The 17,407-nt window shown below is 34.0% G+C and overlaps 1 protein-coding gene across 1 annotated transcript; it reads right to left on the bottom strand.

Annotated features, from left to right (window-relative positions):
* Positions 1–417: 417 nt before the first annotated feature.
* On the bottom strand, positions 418–13,929 carry LOC120339709 (uncharacterized). The gene is made up of 21 exons (XM_039407895.2): positions 13,842–13,929; positions 13,009–13,143; positions 12,763–12,885; positions 12,401–12,557; positions 8,699–8,784; positions 7,953–8,057; positions 7,784–7,810; positions 7,165–7,200; positions 6,962–7,044; positions 6,261–6,372; positions 5,772–5,930; positions 5,046–5,159; positions 4,752–4,884; positions 4,395–4,584; positions 4,042–4,207; positions 3,380–3,539; positions 2,821–3,020; positions 2,124–2,299; positions 1,575–1,716; positions 1,159–1,280; positions 418–734 (listed from the first exon to the last, which is right to left on the bottom strand). The coding sequence occupies exons 1-21, from the start codon at positions 13,894–13,896 to the stop codon at positions 555–557; spliced, it is 2,661 nt and encodes an 886-aa protein (XP_039263829.2). The 5' UTR covers positions 13,897–13,929; the 3' UTR covers positions 418–554.
* Between the last annotated feature and the right edge of the window lie 3,478 nt (positions 13,930–17,407).

Raw genomic sequence — 17,407 nt, 5'->3', positions numbered from 1 at the left:
TTAACAATACTCAAAATGCATGTATTTTGACTATAAACAGAAAATAAGGTTGGAAATCCGAGATTAAAGTACTAAACACATCTATTGTATATATGCGAAATCAGCGTGTCAATGAACCAGATTTGTAAGCAATTTTGGGTATTGGATAATAGCGCATCTAGACGACGATAGAAAATATTTGTTGAGAACATTTTTTTGCAGAAGTGAAATTAAATATATCTCAGCCGATTTACAATTTTAGCCAATTTAAGAACATTTGTAAGTACTAACTTACATCGTAACAAAACATGTTATGAGACTGCAACACACTGTAATTCTAGGTAATTTATTAACTTGTTGTAAAAGTGAAAGAGATCATACACAAAACAACTTTTTGATAAGATTTATTTAGTGATAAGTAAATCGGAATTTCTTTTTTCATGAACCTTGCTGACTTGCTAATACTCGCAATACTTGCAAAAGCGGTTATAAGATGTGCGTTTAAAATTACAAAGGGTGTGTTTTATTAGGGATAATTCAAAGATAACTCCGATTTCTCAATATACTAAGTGTTCCTAATGTCTGGAGACGATTATCATTCGCAAGCCATTTCTACAGGAAGATGGATTGCTATCAACTAAGAAGTACACTCCACTGGGGAAAATGCAGGCACCGCCAGTATTGCCGCTGATACTGCATGACAATCTTCGCCCTGAATTTGCATTACAGCTGAAGTATTCCGCGGAGGTACGTACCTGAAATTGTTAAAAAGCGTCGTTGGACAAGAATTTGTTGTTATTGACAAAAATCGCTTTTTCGCAACGAAATTACCAATCTATTTCTAATTTTCTGTACTTTAGGATGTTTGCCACTAGAGGGGCATTACTTTCATTTCCACTTAATTTATTATGGCCCGATAGTTTACGTAAAATTTGTTGTGTTTACATATATTTCACACATATTAAACAGATATAACTCATGGGAACATTTTATTTCTTCACGCTCATCCACCTATCGTTTCAGCAAACTCGGCACTCAGCTATAACCTTAACCGTACCGATGCGCGAATTCCGCTTCTTTCATATGTTTTAGCATTATTATCTTATTGAATTTGCTTCGGTATAAATAAAATGATACGTTTATAGGTCACAACATAATTTTATTTACATATTCACTTACTTGGACGATATTGTTTCGTCTGTTACCGTAGAAGTACACCCATTGATTTATTGCTGCAATGTTGATGTACCAGGATGGAAGTCTTCGGCCTGTTGCCCAGTAGAACTTGTAAATATCAACAGCTAAAAAGATACAAATGTGATCTTTTACTTTAATTTGTGAAATAATTTATTTTTCTAGGTGATCTCGGCTAAACACCACTTATCTCCTTAAGAAAGCTTCCGACGCTAAATCTTGCTGGTTTTTCGATCTAAGTTGAAGTATCCCAAAAATCATTATTGATTGAAAAAATCGGTAGTTTTGTTTAGTTTGAACGATGAGTTGCTAACAATTAATAATGATTGAGTGTTCTATATTGCCTGAATATTACATTTGCTTTAAAATGTTATGAAATTCGTCAATTATTTAAGTCTTACGTGTATTCGGGACGTAAAAGACCAAATTTGGAGTTGGCAATTGTAGGATAGCAGGGTCAGATACTTCTGGACATCGCTCCGTGCAATTTATGGAAGTGTAGCAAGCCCTTACAGTAAGATCTTGATCAAGCCGAGATACGAACTACATAAATAATAGAAAAAAACATTATTTAGTATTGTAAAATAACAAGAAATTGACGCAATCGAGTATTATCAGGACACAAAATACTGTAGCCGAAATCAGCCAAAAGTAAAACCATAATTAGAAAAATTATTCGAAACAACAATTTCAATAATTCGTATCACAAGTTCTAAAGACACTTTCTTTCATCAACTACCAAAATTTTCGAATATGATTGTTCCAGTAGTAGTGGAAAAATTATTTTCATCCCCAAAGCTACAACCAGTTTTGAACTGACTCTGCATTTTTTGTGTTACATAAAGGGTTACCTGTATTGGTATCAGAACAGCTTTCAATTAAAAGTTAATACATTTTTATGAAAAAAAATGAAAGTTTAGCGAATATGCTACAATATAATACTACATTACCTCTCGGTCGGATATGAGTGTCAATTGAGGAACACGCTGACGGAGAGCGGTAGCCTGACCCAACCGCAAAGTTCCACCTAAACGGTTGAAACTGGTCAATTGAGAGCAGGGTCTGTTACTTGAATCATCGTAATAATTAACATAGAAATTCGAAGATGTGTCGGAGAAATATTGCGCTGAAATTGAATATAGAAATATATTGATGTGGTAACATATAGATATATACATTTTCTTTGAAGAATATTTCATAAATTTTGCCGATAAAAGCTCCGATAAACACACTTTACCATATATATATATATCAAAACATTACGACCAAGAAACAAATAATGAAATAAGAGACCAAGTATAAAATAAATTAAAAAGTTACTCTAGCTGTAAAATTATCATGTTTGTGCAATTGGCGACTCAGACTATTAAAGCACGAAAGAAATATTTTCTGTTGTTAGCCTATGGTTTTGCTTAAATGTAACTCCATAGATACTCGTTTTCTTATGGATACATTTGATATCATTAGATGCAGACGTTTTTTGGATATCGTGTAACAGCAGACAGTTTATTTATTTTCTTTAGTTTATTTATCAGATACTGTTGTAACTGCCACAAAATTCTTGCACGAGATAACATCAGAATGAAGTAAAGAAAATGCGGTATGTAACTCCTACATTTTATTGCTATGGTGTTTTTTGTATCTTACCTACAAACAACACAGCACCCTGTGGATTTCTTGAAATGTCTAGCCCGCGCTGTGGTTCAGGAGGATATCCTCTGCTACCAAGATAATCGTACTTGACACCGGTTAGTTCTTCATAATAGTAAGAATCCCTCATTGTATTTGTGGCTTTTACAACTGGGAATGAACTCAAACTTGAATTCGCGAAAGGCATGAACGGTTTACTGTAGTACAAAAAATAACAAGTGTTAGCAGTGGATCCCCAAATATTTCTTCTCATGCTTCGAAATGAGAATAACATATTGTTCCATATTAATGAGAATCAACGCAGTATGAAAAAAACTTATGAGTCGAATTCTAATTTTGAGTACTACTGCGGTTAGTTGCATTCGAGTGGAACTTCTAAGACAAGAAAGTCCCACCTATGATTGCAAAGGCGTTAAAAACATGTTCATGTTTTCATATCTTCTATGGATTGGACAATTTACCTAATGAAAACGGTAGAAGATTTTACGAACCGGCTAGCATTACGTGATACACGCATTATTATATGAGAAACTTGCCATAAGTTCTCCCTTCTTACCTGAAAATTGATGCATCTTCAAAAGCTTCTAGGGTAGATTGAAGAGTCCAAGTTGTATTGCCATCATCCTCCATTGTTTTTTGAGCCACTGCCCATAATCGATCAATATTGCAGTGATGAAGCAGAAACAACGGGTCAAATCCGGAAAAATCAAGACTTGCTGGAAAAGGAAATATAAATTTATAACATTTTTATATTAATTAGTAATCTTATCTCAAAAAATCATGGACCTGCACGATAAATGTGAAAAAACAAATAATCAAATATTTCTAAAAATAGGTGCGGAATCGAGGTTACCAAAAACTCGGCTCACATGACGTCACATTTCTGACGTCATTTGTTTATTATTATTTTTAATGCTTGTCGTATTCATACTTATAAGAGTAAAAGTTTTGGACCTCTTTTAAAGATATCCTCTGAATCTGAAGGTAATATCCTAAATAGCTTTTTTATAACCGTTTAATAAAACGTCTGGTTTTTAAATGGGGGGAATAACTTTAATGTTTGAAATAAACCCTGCACTAGAAGGTTGGACCTTTTAAATCTCAATTTATCTCCTTATTTCCCATTCAAGCTTATTTTCGCTCAAGGATTGTTTTGCGTACATTTAAAAACCAGAGTAGAAGTTTCATAGCGTGTGCTTAAATATGAAAAATACGTACCAAACGATATAGCACATTTTTGGGTAAATCTTCCTTGACCACAAGCTGACACATGAGCGCCTCCGTGAGCAGCTTCTGTGGCTTCTGCAAAATCGTGCCACTGATGGGGTGACATCTTAACCGATGCAATATTTAACCATTGTCTTTCGGCATTGTCCAGTCTTGGCTGATAGAGAAGAAAGTTTTGGTGAATGTAAAAAAGACAAATGTGCAAAATTTTGGTAGCATATCGAGTCAATACGGGAAGATTAACATTAATGAATATCATTGTTACCGCAATCATTGACTACTTTTTGTTGAAACAAAAGAAGGAAAAATTTCTGGCAAACATTTGTTTATTTGCCAATGCTCACCCTAAATATAGCGTCCCGCTGAATAGTTCTCATAGGGCCTGTTCGGTCTATCCGCACTGTCATGTTTGCAAAAGGATTTGGTCGGAAGAAGTCGTACCACTGCTCAAGTATAAATTGAGGAGGCTCTCTGTCTTCGCCCGAAGCCAGAAAATTCCAATACGGTATGCCGAGTGTCTTGTCTCGTAAGTACCTGTGAGTGAGGAACTCAAAAATATAAGCAGTAAAATATTTTCGCCGAATCATATGCATTTCGCATAGAATAAAAGACTCCTTCAATAAACGATGATAGAATTTTGCCAAGTTAAAAATTGTGGCGAGATTGTTGACTTCGAATACAATAAGTAAAATACATCATACCTGGATAGCCCTTCTTCAAAGTTAAGAATGATACTTCTGTGCCAAGTCAAGAACCCAAGTTTTGCACCGTGGGGACAACATGATTCTCTATTATTGTTCACCATGCATTGTCCTGGCCAACCATGGGCCGCGGCTGTAATTATACAAAACATTGTGGTGTTGTTGTTAAATTATAAAATATGTTATTCAAATATCTGTCGAGTTAATGTTGCACTTATCGATTTATTTTAATCATCTTCAACCAACTTCCGTTTCCCATTTTTTATTCCATTTTTCCCCATTTATTTGACTCACCTAAATTGAAAAATCCGGTTGCTGAAGTGTCTTCCTTAAACCTTTCCATTGCTTGCCTCAAGTCGGCAATTTCCGCTGTTGTCAATTGTGCTGCGTGTTTACGAACTCTGAAGGCTACGTACAAAAAGATATTTTGTGATTTAGTTTGACCTGAAACTGTACTATTAGGCATGAAATATGGGCCTCTGAATAGTATTTCAAAATTTCTGTTGTAAAGGTTGTTCATGTTGTTGTGAACGGGAAAAATGTGGCAATCGCCTTTTTTGCTTAAAAGTCGAATTATCATTGTAACGCAAAAAGAATGATTTGTTATCGATTGTTATGAGTTCAATTCCACTAAATCCAATGAGAAGCAATGAGAGCAAACTTCTTGTGCTATATTATATATCGTCACACTCAAAACAGAAAATTTCATCAAAAGTTAATTATTTACGTAGTAATGCGCGCAAGTGTGTTAACTCGGACTTCATCAAATTGTTGTGGTAACGCACAATAGGGGGGTAAACGATTTTTGCCTACATAAAACATTGCTGCAATTATTCCGCGATAATGATATATTATTATTATTTTACATAATACCGTTGTTACATAACTGAGAACAATAAACGTCAACCATATTATATATATTGATGTATTGTGTTGGGAAGAATGCATATTTTACAATTATTTTCATTTAATGTTTTCTGTTTTTGTACGGTGCGTATATAAAAAAAAATAGGATCTTACGGCATTTTGGTCCAGTGTAACACTCTCGCTTTTCCGAGCCATCTCCGCGGCATCCATCAAGTCCAGGTAGACCATTGAGACATTTTCTCACTCGAGTCTGTAATCCTCCCCAACAAGTAGCTTTGCAGGCGGTCCAGCACGTCCAATTATCCCATCGAGCTGTTTTCAAAGAATATAATCATACAAATTAGTCGTTTCAATTTGTTTTTATTTTCCAATTCACGCATCACTCAATACCTTCCAGTAATTAAACGATCTTATATTTTGAGCCATCATATTTTCTGAATGCAGTAAATCTTTTTCTCTCATTTCTTTTGACTATAAAACCTCTGTTCAAACATAATTTTGAGTAGCCCATAATATTTGTTCAAACCAAAAACGTTCACATTGAAAGCATTTTCTATCTACTGTTTAATTTATTCCCCAGCAGTAATTCAAATATGATGTTTTACGCATTTAAGTGACAGGGAGTTTATAAATAAATCTCACCTTCTTCTTCGGCAATATTTTTTAAAGTACTTTCTCTTGGTGATTCTTTGCAATCCCATGTCAGTGTTATATCAGTTCCACTGTTAGCATCGAGATTAAACCTCTCAATGGTCTATATTTCAAATCATTTCATTAGTATTTTGAGAAACGGTATTAATGCTTTTATATGCAAGCTTGTAAAATGGCTAAACAGTGTTTATTAAACATGAGAGCAATGCTGAAGTAGAAGAAAAGGGAGGCTCAAACGAAGTATTATTTTCTACAGTACCGGTAGTTTCCGAAATCAAAAAGTTTTCGACTTCGCTGACTACCAGATCGATGGAATGCGATAGCGTAACCGCCATTTTGATGACGTCATCGCACAAAACTTCTAAGTAAAAAAAACCGGATTCTATAGAGCCCGCATAAATTGTTGAGATAAATAAGAGTAATAGCCTTCCAGCGAAAATAACAATTATTCACTACTAAAAATTTCGAAGCAATTGGTCCACTAGTTAAGGAGAAAAACAACACAGCAACAATATCTACATTACAAGAATATCAACAACAAATGAAAAGAACGATCCATAGAGCAGTTTTGTGTCCAAATAACATGTGGGAGGAGTAATGGAGTTGTCAAGTTACCAACGGGTAGCTAAATTATTACAGAAATAAACAATCCCGGATTGTTGAACATATTATTAAAATCATATATATTTCACCGTTTCTCCCGTCCTTTTTCCGGCGCCACAAGTTCTGTAATTGGTAAGGAGATGTGGCCGAACGAATGAACGGAATTCGAATCCTAATTTTTAAAAAAAAATAGGTTCCACAATTTGTACAGTTTATTGAACGAACAAATAGTAAAGTTATGAATAAGTTACAATACGGTGTAGTTTTTTTTTTTTTATATAAACGTATTCACCCAGTGACTCTAAAATTCCAAGTTGTGGTGTTTCACCTAAAAAAAAGTAAACAATAGGCTGTATTATTCAATATGGCATACGCTTTACTGATGAGGCAATGTTTTCAGCAATTAACGGGTTGCTGCCTTTTTCTCATCGAAAATTAGCATTGAAAGAAACCAGGTAATTACTGCTTCATTGTTTCAAACTGCGCAGTTTTTTGTAAATCATTTTCAACAAATTGAGTTTGCTTTTTCAAGTGTGCAATAGATGAAACTAACTTATCAGAAACTGAAGGAAAGAGAAGTACATGTTATATTTTATTTCTATGTGAAAATACTAAATTTATTCGAATACAAATATGTAGTATTTAATCTGAATCTGTCTTACCATTTTACTATGCATTGGTTTGTACGGTAAGTCAATTTTAGTCGTAACAATAGATATATTCCGAAAAAATATGTATTTGTCTGAGATTAATAATGGAATGATCAAATTTAATAGAAAACAAATATTACACTTTTGATATTGGTTTGTTACATTTGTCCTGAATATGGTGCATGTGGTGCGCCGAATTATCTCGACGTCTGAAATAAATATTTTTTATCAGTTTTTGAATTCAATAAACAAGTAACTTACAGAATAGCGACAATTGTGTTCCCGGTTCTGCAAAATGTAATGATAAATATTGTTTAAAAAAATGTAATTTCATCTGACATCATGAACGTGAACTTTCATTTTTTATCAATTGGCAATGATTTGCTAAGAAAAATAAATAAATTCATTCATAAAAACGGTTTCTTTTTACCAAAGCATTCTCTTCTACATGGTCCAAGAATCCAATTGTTATCGCATTCGCAGTAAAAACTTCCTTCTGTATTAATGCAGCGTGCTTGGTTACCTTTGCAAACTCCTAGTGAAAAATGAGTTGTAACAACCAGTTTAAAAGCAATATTCCAGTCTAGTTAAATTTTGCAAACTATTCTTTTCTTGCAAACTTCTTTTCGTTTAGCCACTAACTCATTCATAGGACAATGTCAGATATCAATAAAGTTTCCCTGAACTTTGACCACTTAAAATATTTTTATGCTCTATCATTGCAAATTTTTTAGGGTTTTAGGCTTTAAAGTTAACTTGTGTGAACGGTTTAATTTAAACAGAGTTCACATCTCAGAAAACTAAAAACTTGCAATCGACACGAAGTGAATCAACTTTCACAGCTAAGCTTGAAATGTTCGAAAGAAAATGTATCTGAGCAACGGCATGAATTTCAACTATTGCGTTGTTGCAGCTAGTTTATTGCTTGATTGGTCAGAGATAAAATGAAGTCGAAGCTCTGGGAACATTCGTTACATATAGCATGTAGAGTTTCGCAGTCGAATAACCGTAGAGAAATGACTCGCTATTAAAAGTTTTGGACAATAGTGCGTATCCCCCTAACAATGGTGTTATTCACTTTACTCGCGTCAATGTGAATGTACAATTCTATATACCTTATTTCATCATATTAATAGTAGTAAAATTGTGAGTCATCAAAAATACTTAATCTCTTACCTCTGTCCCGTTGGCACTCGTTTATGTCTACACAATATCCACATCTGTTCAATGTAAATCCCTGTTCACATTTACAACGTCTGGTGCTGTAACACAAGCCTCAAGAGTCCGTCATATGATAATTTACAATATAAAATAGTTTTTCATGGAATGGTAGACTTTACTAAAGGTTCCATTTGTACATTTGTCGTAAAGAAATTCGAGTTTAGAAATGACATCGGAGTACTATTTCGACACGTCACTAGGCTTGCACGTAATTGACAAAAATCAATTCCGTAATTACGGCCAAATCTATTACGTAATGACCCCGTAATTGCGATATTTTTTCACATATTTAAACTTATCATAACAACCAATTGAATCCACTTCATTTTCGATTGGGACATCGAGTTTGGGTTTTCATATTCCGGCGACAGATGTTAAGACAAGAGTGAATTCAAATTAATTTTATTCTGATTTTTATCTTTTGTGCTAGCTTTGATTTCCTTTATCACCTTCGCAAATTAACCGTCCCAATTTTATGCAATTAATTTTATCATTACCGACACTGGTATACGGATATTTATGAAACGATAGTTGAATTTTTTAAAATCGTATTAAAAAAAAATGTCGGGTTCCAATTTATCAATGCCACGACGAGCGTATTCTCTCGTTTGATTATACTTGCGCTTGCCTCGCGACGAAGACTTGTTATTGCACCGTTTTTAACATTATTCGACTTTACTACCTAGTCAGCATTTTATAATAATTATTGATGCCGACTTATTGACGTTATTCCGATTACCATGCTTCATTTTACATTAAATCATTTCGCGGCCTAAATGTTGTAACATTATTTGCAACAAATTTAGATCAAATATTAATTATTTGCGCATAATTTAAATACCGTACTTATATGATATGGCTTTTCCGAAAATACAAAGTTATATCGCAAAAAAATGCATATTGTGACACTTATTTTGCACTCACGAAAAAATTAACTTATTCTTCTAACTCAAGTCGACGATCTTATCGGCCAAGATTGACACAAATTTGGTCGAGTGTCGGTGGTTTTCAAGAATCAAAATAAGTTGCCGCATTTGGTAAAGACAGTTAATCATATTTGGCCGAAATATTGCGAGGCATTGTGGAAAATATATTGAGCAAGGACAAGTCCGGACTGATATAAAACGATAAAACCGGTAACAGAACATCAAGGTTTTGTAATTGAAAATGGTTCTCGCACAGAATAAACACACTGGCTCATACTTGATATTTGATAGTAGTTAAATTGAGAATATTGAACTGTTAAAAACAAAAAAAACGATCGTCGAAATTCTTAAATCTCGTTGCCTTGGTGAAATATAATCCAATGATCAGGACATTTTCAATTAAATACTGCACAAAGATAGTTATACATTAAACATTTAGGCTACAATTTAGCTTTTTTTTAAATTTCAAACATGCATTGTGGTGGAGAAATCCCACTATTTAAATACGGGTAAATATGAAAATAGAATAGGATTCTGGATTCGATTTAAGTATTCTAAAACAGTGGTTCCCAACCGCCGGTCCGCGGACCGTCAAATTGTTGTTTCTCTGCCGTCTCAATCGCTTTACCGATGCCGAAAAGACGAGGTTGCGTTGGTTCATTACGCAATTTCTCTTCCGTCGTCATATTGCTGATTTTTACCGGATCGCGGGAAATCCCGTCATATTGTTGTTTCTCTGCCGTCTCAATCGCTTTACCGATGCCAAAAAGACGAAGTTGCGTTGGTTCATTACGCAATTTCTCTTCCGTCGTCATATTGGTGTTTGATAAGCGCGACATTAATTATCACGGTGACGTATTGACAAAAGAGAGAAAAGTGAAAAAACGGCTGCAAATACCGAAGCTCTAACTTCTTCTACTTTTTAAACTTTCACTTTTTACAATTGACGGAATTGACTGCTTTGAAGAGAGCTCGTTTCAATCGCGAAAGCGCTCGACCAATAATTACGACTTTACGTAATTCGTAACTTCCCTTCCGTAACTCGAAATAATTCCACAATTCCGTAAATCTGTAAATTACGTGCAAGCCTACACGTCACTATTTCAGGCAATTTTTTTTATTATAGGATGAATATGTATTTACTCCTGATACTTGAAACCAGCTATATTTTAACTGTTGATGGAGTATAAGACTTCTTACGTAAATAAACGATAGAATATTATCATATTTCCTCACAGGCATAGTATTTGTAGCTTGAACATATAATAACTTATTCCGTCGATTTTGATACTGACGGTTACGTTGCCCACCCAAACAAAATGCGTATAATGCAATATATGGCACATAAAATGAATAGGGTCCATCAATTTGTCTATAATGTTGTAATGAATCGCACACCTTTGAATTAAAATAATATCAATAATTTGAAATACAATGTCGAAGCAAGGAATAAACCTATGACGTTATGTGTCATCGTTCTTCTGAAATAAGAATGGCATCATTCTCGCCTCAATTCTGTCTAAAAAGCATCGCGGATATTGCACGCATATATGCTTATAATAAGAAAACTCCGCGTAAAACATTGTGCTAGTTCTATTTTGAAATTATTATTCAATTAGCTACTCTTAGTAGGTACTAGGCTAGGGTATTGTGCACTGAACTGCAGAGTCTTTCTCCCTGTTTACTTTCTTTCTGTCAGTTACCGCTTGTCAAGGACACTTGATCGAGATAGTATCATAAAGATAACTAAAAATAGCAAATTCTCTTTCCACAAAATAGCAAGTATATATATATGTAAGCTTTCGTTAGATCATAGATCTAACTTCTTTCAGACAGAACAAGATTTAACTGCAAATATGAAAGATCAATTAATCGACGACTGCAAACTAATTTGGACATCAGGATTAGAAATTTTTCGAACTCTTTCCATATATCCATCAAATTTACTTTCGAACACTCCGAGATACAATGGTTCTGGATACAATGGTCCACCTAATAGACAACATACTATGAAGGGAACTTTTTGCAAAGTCAATGGACATTTATCAATACCTTTTACCGTCATCCTGCCTTCAAAGCATTTACACAGGAACATTACCACGGTCCTGCAATCAAATTCAGACGCATAATTATTCTGCTTAACTCTGGACTTTTTTTAACAAACACAGTGAAAATCTCAAGCAGCATTTAAAAAATAAGAATTATCCCGAATATCCCAAAACTTGTTAGTAAGCACTTCTGGATAAACAAACTGAAAATCCGGCAACGACGAGGAATCAACGTAATAGACTGGAACTCCAGGAAAAAGATCCTGCAACAGAATCAAACAACAACAAGCCAACAAAGTTCAAACAAAGTTCAGTTGAATGGAAAATATACAAATAAACAAACCTGGAACTCTCCCACATCAATCTTTTAGACCGCGTAGTGGCAGCAGACCCAACCCACCCATCTCTGATATTTTCAAAATTTAATATAATAGTATTTGACCTTTGATCTTTCACATTTGCATCTATATCGTGTTCTGAGAGCGGAAGTTAGAACTACGATTTTGACGAAAGCTCACAAATAGACTTTCTTCTTCATTAACTACATTTTTATAAGGAATAATATGCATAACAGTTGGAAATAAACTGAAAATATCCCAGGAGAGAGCCTGAAATCTTTCAAACTATATATAGGGTAAAATTTCAAAAAGTCGAATCACTTAATATCTGCACAAGTAACTTACTTTCTGTTTACTTTCGATGGTACTCTTACATATTCAAAGTAATATGTTAAGTAGTCTCTTGAAGAACTCGTATCAAACCGAACGTTTGGTCGTGAACTCTCTATGTGGGAGCAATGTGATGGTTCCATGCACGCATCCGAAATTCGACTGGCATCGACTGTAATTAGAAATGGTTATCTTAAGCAGCTACCTCTCACAACGAGACTTATACGAGTCAATAAAAGACATTTAAACCAATAATATAGCAATGTTGAAAAAATAATTTAAGGTCGTGACTAACTTACGCTTAAACCGTATTATAATAGGGGAATTTAAAAAATGTCGGTTTGTTTATTGCTACCCTAGATATTTTTTGTACTTACGGCAATACTTTCCAGTGTAATCATTAATGTATCCACATCTACAAGCGCAGAAATAGCTCCCATCAGTGTTGACACAGTCTGCATTCTGGCCGCAAGAAGTGCTATCTCTACATTCGTCAACGTCTGTCCAAGAAAATAAAGATTATTTTATATTGACGTGTACCAAACTAATATGTAATATGTAACTTTCTTGTCGGTGCATATTTAAATCTATATCATGATGGTCGCAAAACAGGTCGTACATACCTTGGCACGTCAGTCTTCCAAAACGACGAACTTCCTCGTAGCCTGCTTTGCAAGAACAAAAATGGGTTTCTCTTCCCGTGCTCCAGCACAAACCATTGGTTCGGTCACAGCCCCCGAAATTTATACGACAAGGGTCTGAAATGAAAAGGAAAGTTGAAACATCGTGATCAGATAGCGATGCTTATAATTGACGAAACAGTTATTAGGTGGTCGAGGAATTAATCCAGTTTTATTGCGCTTCAATGGCAAATCAAATCTAGCATACGTGATTTGTTAAGGAGGAAGACAACATTTCTTACGCGAGGATAATAGTATACCTACGCTGTTACCTCATTGGTAAGTTCTTTGTTTTGTGATAACCTAATTCGTCATGCGTTGACAAATAGTAATAAATTTGAAAATGAAAAATCATAATTGAAACTGAAAATCGTGTTATTAAAATAAAGACGAAATTGACTCTGTACGAAAAGCACGTTGATGCTGAAGATACGGTTTCATAAACATACATACGAAGTTTCATATTTCTATTGCTATTTATGCTAGCACTATGAAGCAGTGTAGTAGTTAGGTTTCATGAGTAACGTCATGGTGAATATTACTTATATTTGAATGTAGTACTGCGGTATGAAAATTAAGGATTCTAGCAATGAAGCAGCTTGATCAAATTTTTATTTCACGTCTAAAAACGACACCTCGAAATATCGCAATCTGCCAATAATTTTAGAGAAAGATAAATTGTTATAGATAATAAAGAGAATGCATATATGCGGTACTATGTTTCTTTGCTGAATCCAAAATGTTATTACTAGAAAAACCGGAAATATATTGCATACCTGCATATGCCAATTGAACAACCGCTATAAGCGTGAGACAAACTTTATAAATCATGCTTGGCCTACTATGTAAGCCTAAATGCAATTTCTAAATCAAAATCAAAAACAGTTATCAACAGTCAATCAATCCCACATCTTTTTTAAATAGGACGCCAACTGATTGTGGCATCTCAAATCGTGATCGAGGTACGACTGCTTTTGCATGGTGCTAATCAACCTTTGAAAGACGTCCTTCGTAGGGGATTACTAATCTCTATCATCATCTCCTCTAACCTGTAACAAAGGGGTAAGTCCGTGGTGAACCAAACTCTTTTTGTTTTTTTGGTAAAGCAGGTCTTTGCTTTTAAAAAACTCATTACTATCCCTCATTTATAGTCGAAGTATTTCAATTTGATTCAGTCAATATGGTTAGCTACAAGATGCGGCTGAAAATGTTGAGTGATTGTTAAATTCAGATTTCAATAACGCGTTATATTAATTACATCATTTATTTATTTTCTGATCAAATTCATTGTGAAATCATCCAATGAGCCAGTTATTGTCAGCCATTGTCTTACTGTAAGTTTACTATTCATTTCTATAATGAATATGGCTCGCACGGTTTTAAACGGCTTGCAACAACTGGTTCGATCAACGTGAACACAGTGGCTTTATAAGAAGAACAATAAACTGTAGACAAATTTGTTTACGAAGACGTGAAAGTATTAATGTTAAATTGATGTCAGATGGAATGACTATCAAAAGCCGCAATGCCACGCAAATAGCCTCTAAACATTTTCAAGTTTGTCTCGAAGCTGACTAGAGAAAAGTTTAATCACAAATATGGTGAAGTTTAATTAAAAACATGGGTTTGATAAATCTGGTGGGGAATGCCAAAAAATTCCGTTTTTTCAAACAATAGTAGCCCTCAAATGTCGTTAGATATCAGCGGCTGTCCTGTGAGTGAGTTCGAACGCGCCACTTTCAGTGCACCCATTTTTTCCCATTACCTTCAGTTCTGTGGAACTTCTGTGGAGCTTTTCATTCTAGTCGTATTGGCACGATTTGCTTATATAGTAACGCTCAATTCTATTCTATCACGATGTATTATAGTCTCAGTGAGTTTGAAAATGTAAATCTATTATATCGCTTTCAAATTCTTGTCGCAACAATTATCGTGTAACTGACAAATCGCTTTTAAAAATCAGCAGTAGAACTGAAAATTTCTCAAGGGTACTACTATATTATCTATTATTACATTGATTTTTTAATTTGTTATTAAAGAGGGAAATAGGATTTATGGCACATGTATTTTGGGCGAGACATGTACCTGTGGATTGTTTTGCAAAATTGTTCTTGTGGAGTGTTGAAGTTATCGTTGTGAAAAATCACCCTGTTTTCCTAAATATGTACTAATGACTTTCAAATTTTCCATTTATACTCATTGTTTCCTTATATTTGTACATTTATTTCTCGATATCGATTTTTGTTGTATGTATAGATTTTAGTTTCTTACGAAGTTTTGTTAATACCCAAGTCAAATTGGTATTTCGTTTACTATGAGTAGGGTTTTTTATCAATTCTAAAAAAACATCGTGTTTTAAAACAGGGGGTTGTTTTAAATCAATTATTTTCTGTATTTTTTATTGAAATACCCCTTTGTATCTCTGCGAAACTACGCCAAAACGTTGCATTCTGGCAGCTGCACACGCAGCCGGAATTATAATTTCAAAATTGTAAGTAAAATTTTTTATTTTGACTTTTACCACTATTGCGTACATTTATCGCCACCAAAGTCAGAAGATTTTACCCGTAATGTTTAGCCGATCAAGTGCAGCCCTTCGGCAAAACGAGTGGGTTGTGATAATGAAGAATATGCTTATATCGACGGTTATCTACTGATATGAACGATGAGACACCCTAGCCTAGCCTATGTCAATTGTAAGAGTCCTCTGGTGCAAAGACGCCACAACTAATCTGTTATGACGTCATTATATGGGTTTCGAGGTCATGTATTGGCATTTTTTTCATAAAATGAAGTCATTGTTACGGTTAATACTGTTCGGATAATTTATGCTCGGCATACTATGTTTTTTAAGGTTGAAGTGAGTTTTTCAAGGTTATACAAACTCATTTATTCGATCGCATTTCAATTTTCGCAAGGTGGAGAAGGTGTGTATGACCCTCTATCGATATTTGTGGCGTTTTGAAAGATTTATTGCAAATAAGAAGCGCTTGGTAAGTTTTTACATCCATTTTTCTTCAACCTATTTAATACAAAAAAATCAAATAGTACAGCCATTTTGAACAAAACAGGCAAAAAAAACTTGATTTAAAACAGTTGTTTTAAAACAATTCTTTTTGAACAAATCCCTAAATTCTATGAGTCAGCCGCAATGTACTATGCATAGGCCAAGTTTTGAATGAATCAATTTGATTCAATTCACGAGGATTTAATTCATTACAAAATAATGACTTTGTGTCAAACCGCGAACCATAAATACTCAATCATGTTCTGGTCACCATAATTCCGGGGAATCGTAATATTAATCCAAACATGACAAATATTAATATTGCGTTGATTGGCCCTGGGCGACTGACACGTCAATAAAGCAGACACAACAGCCATGTTAATACTAAGTTTGGAGATTAAATTATAATACCAATGCCTTTAGAATATTTATAAGATGGCGAGATTAAAAAAATTATTATTGGTATCAGTATAAACAGCATACTCTTTCGTGAACATTTGATGTCTGCAAGTCTTCAAAGTTTTTGCGTAAAAATTTATGCTGTTAAAATTTCAAATGAAAAACAGAAATACAGTATGCCGAAAAAACATTAGTATAGTACTTTTATTTGTTGATTTCAACATATGCTTTAGAAAAAAATAGTCGATCAACAGGTTTTAGATAATCCGTTTTTCACAAAGTGAAAGCGGTCGATAATCTTTGCAAAATCGGTAAACATTCTCAAGTGAAAGTGTTTGTTGTTGATGAAATGAAAAAGTGCGAGCTTATTTGAAAATGTTTCATTTGCACCTGGAGGTATATAAAGATCAGGCAACCTCAGAAAGTAGAAAAGCAAAACTATTCAAACAAAACAGTATAAAACTATTTCTACTAAACTAAAAACAATTATTTTTAACATTTATATGAAAATATCGCTTTGTGTTTGCAGTTTTATTGAAACATACAGTATTTTGATATGTCTGTTAACGATAAATTAATGAATAACGAAAAGCAAAATATTCCACTAAATTTAAAATTATTGGTATGGTAACTGATGACCATAGCAGGGTCAGTGTTTGATATAATTACCCTCTTATTGAATATACTAATGCCTCTGTCATATACCGTACTACATTTTATCACTTATTAATGTATGACTGGGTTGTCAACAATTCGATGTATGTTTTTATTTTTTCGAATCATTCAGTTTCTAGCAGTTGATAAATTGCTTATGTTGCAGTATAGTAGAAAGGAAAAGTAATTTTAATAAAAACGGCATTAAAGGTGAAACTAATACGAGTTCGATAAATTAATAGTTGTTTTTTTTCGCCACAGTTTTATAATTAGACGAATTAT

This window comes from Styela clava, chromosome 9 (genome assembly GCF_964204865.1).
Source record: "Styela clava chromosome 9, kaStyClav1.hap1.2, whole genome shotgun sequence".
Lineage (NCBI taxonomy): Eukaryota > Metazoa > Chordata > Ascidiacea > Stolidobranchia > Styelidae > Styela > Styela clava.
This window is presented reverse-complemented; position numbering and strand designations above follow the sequence as displayed.

Bases quoted from the DNA above. Each gene is read 5' to 3' on its own strand.
- LOC120339709 (XM_039407895.2), bottom strand. From the start codon at position 13,896: ATGATTTATAAAGTTTGTCTCACGCTTATAGCGGTTGTTCAATTGGCA. The intron at 4,885-5,045 runs GTGAGTCAAATA...GTATAATTACAG, and splicing joins AACCGGATTTTTCAATTTAG to CCGCGGCCCATGGTTGGCCA. The intron at 4,585-4,751 runs GTATGATGTATT...CCTCACTCACAG, and splicing joins TTTGAAGAAGGGCTATCCAG to GTACTTACGAGACAAGACAC.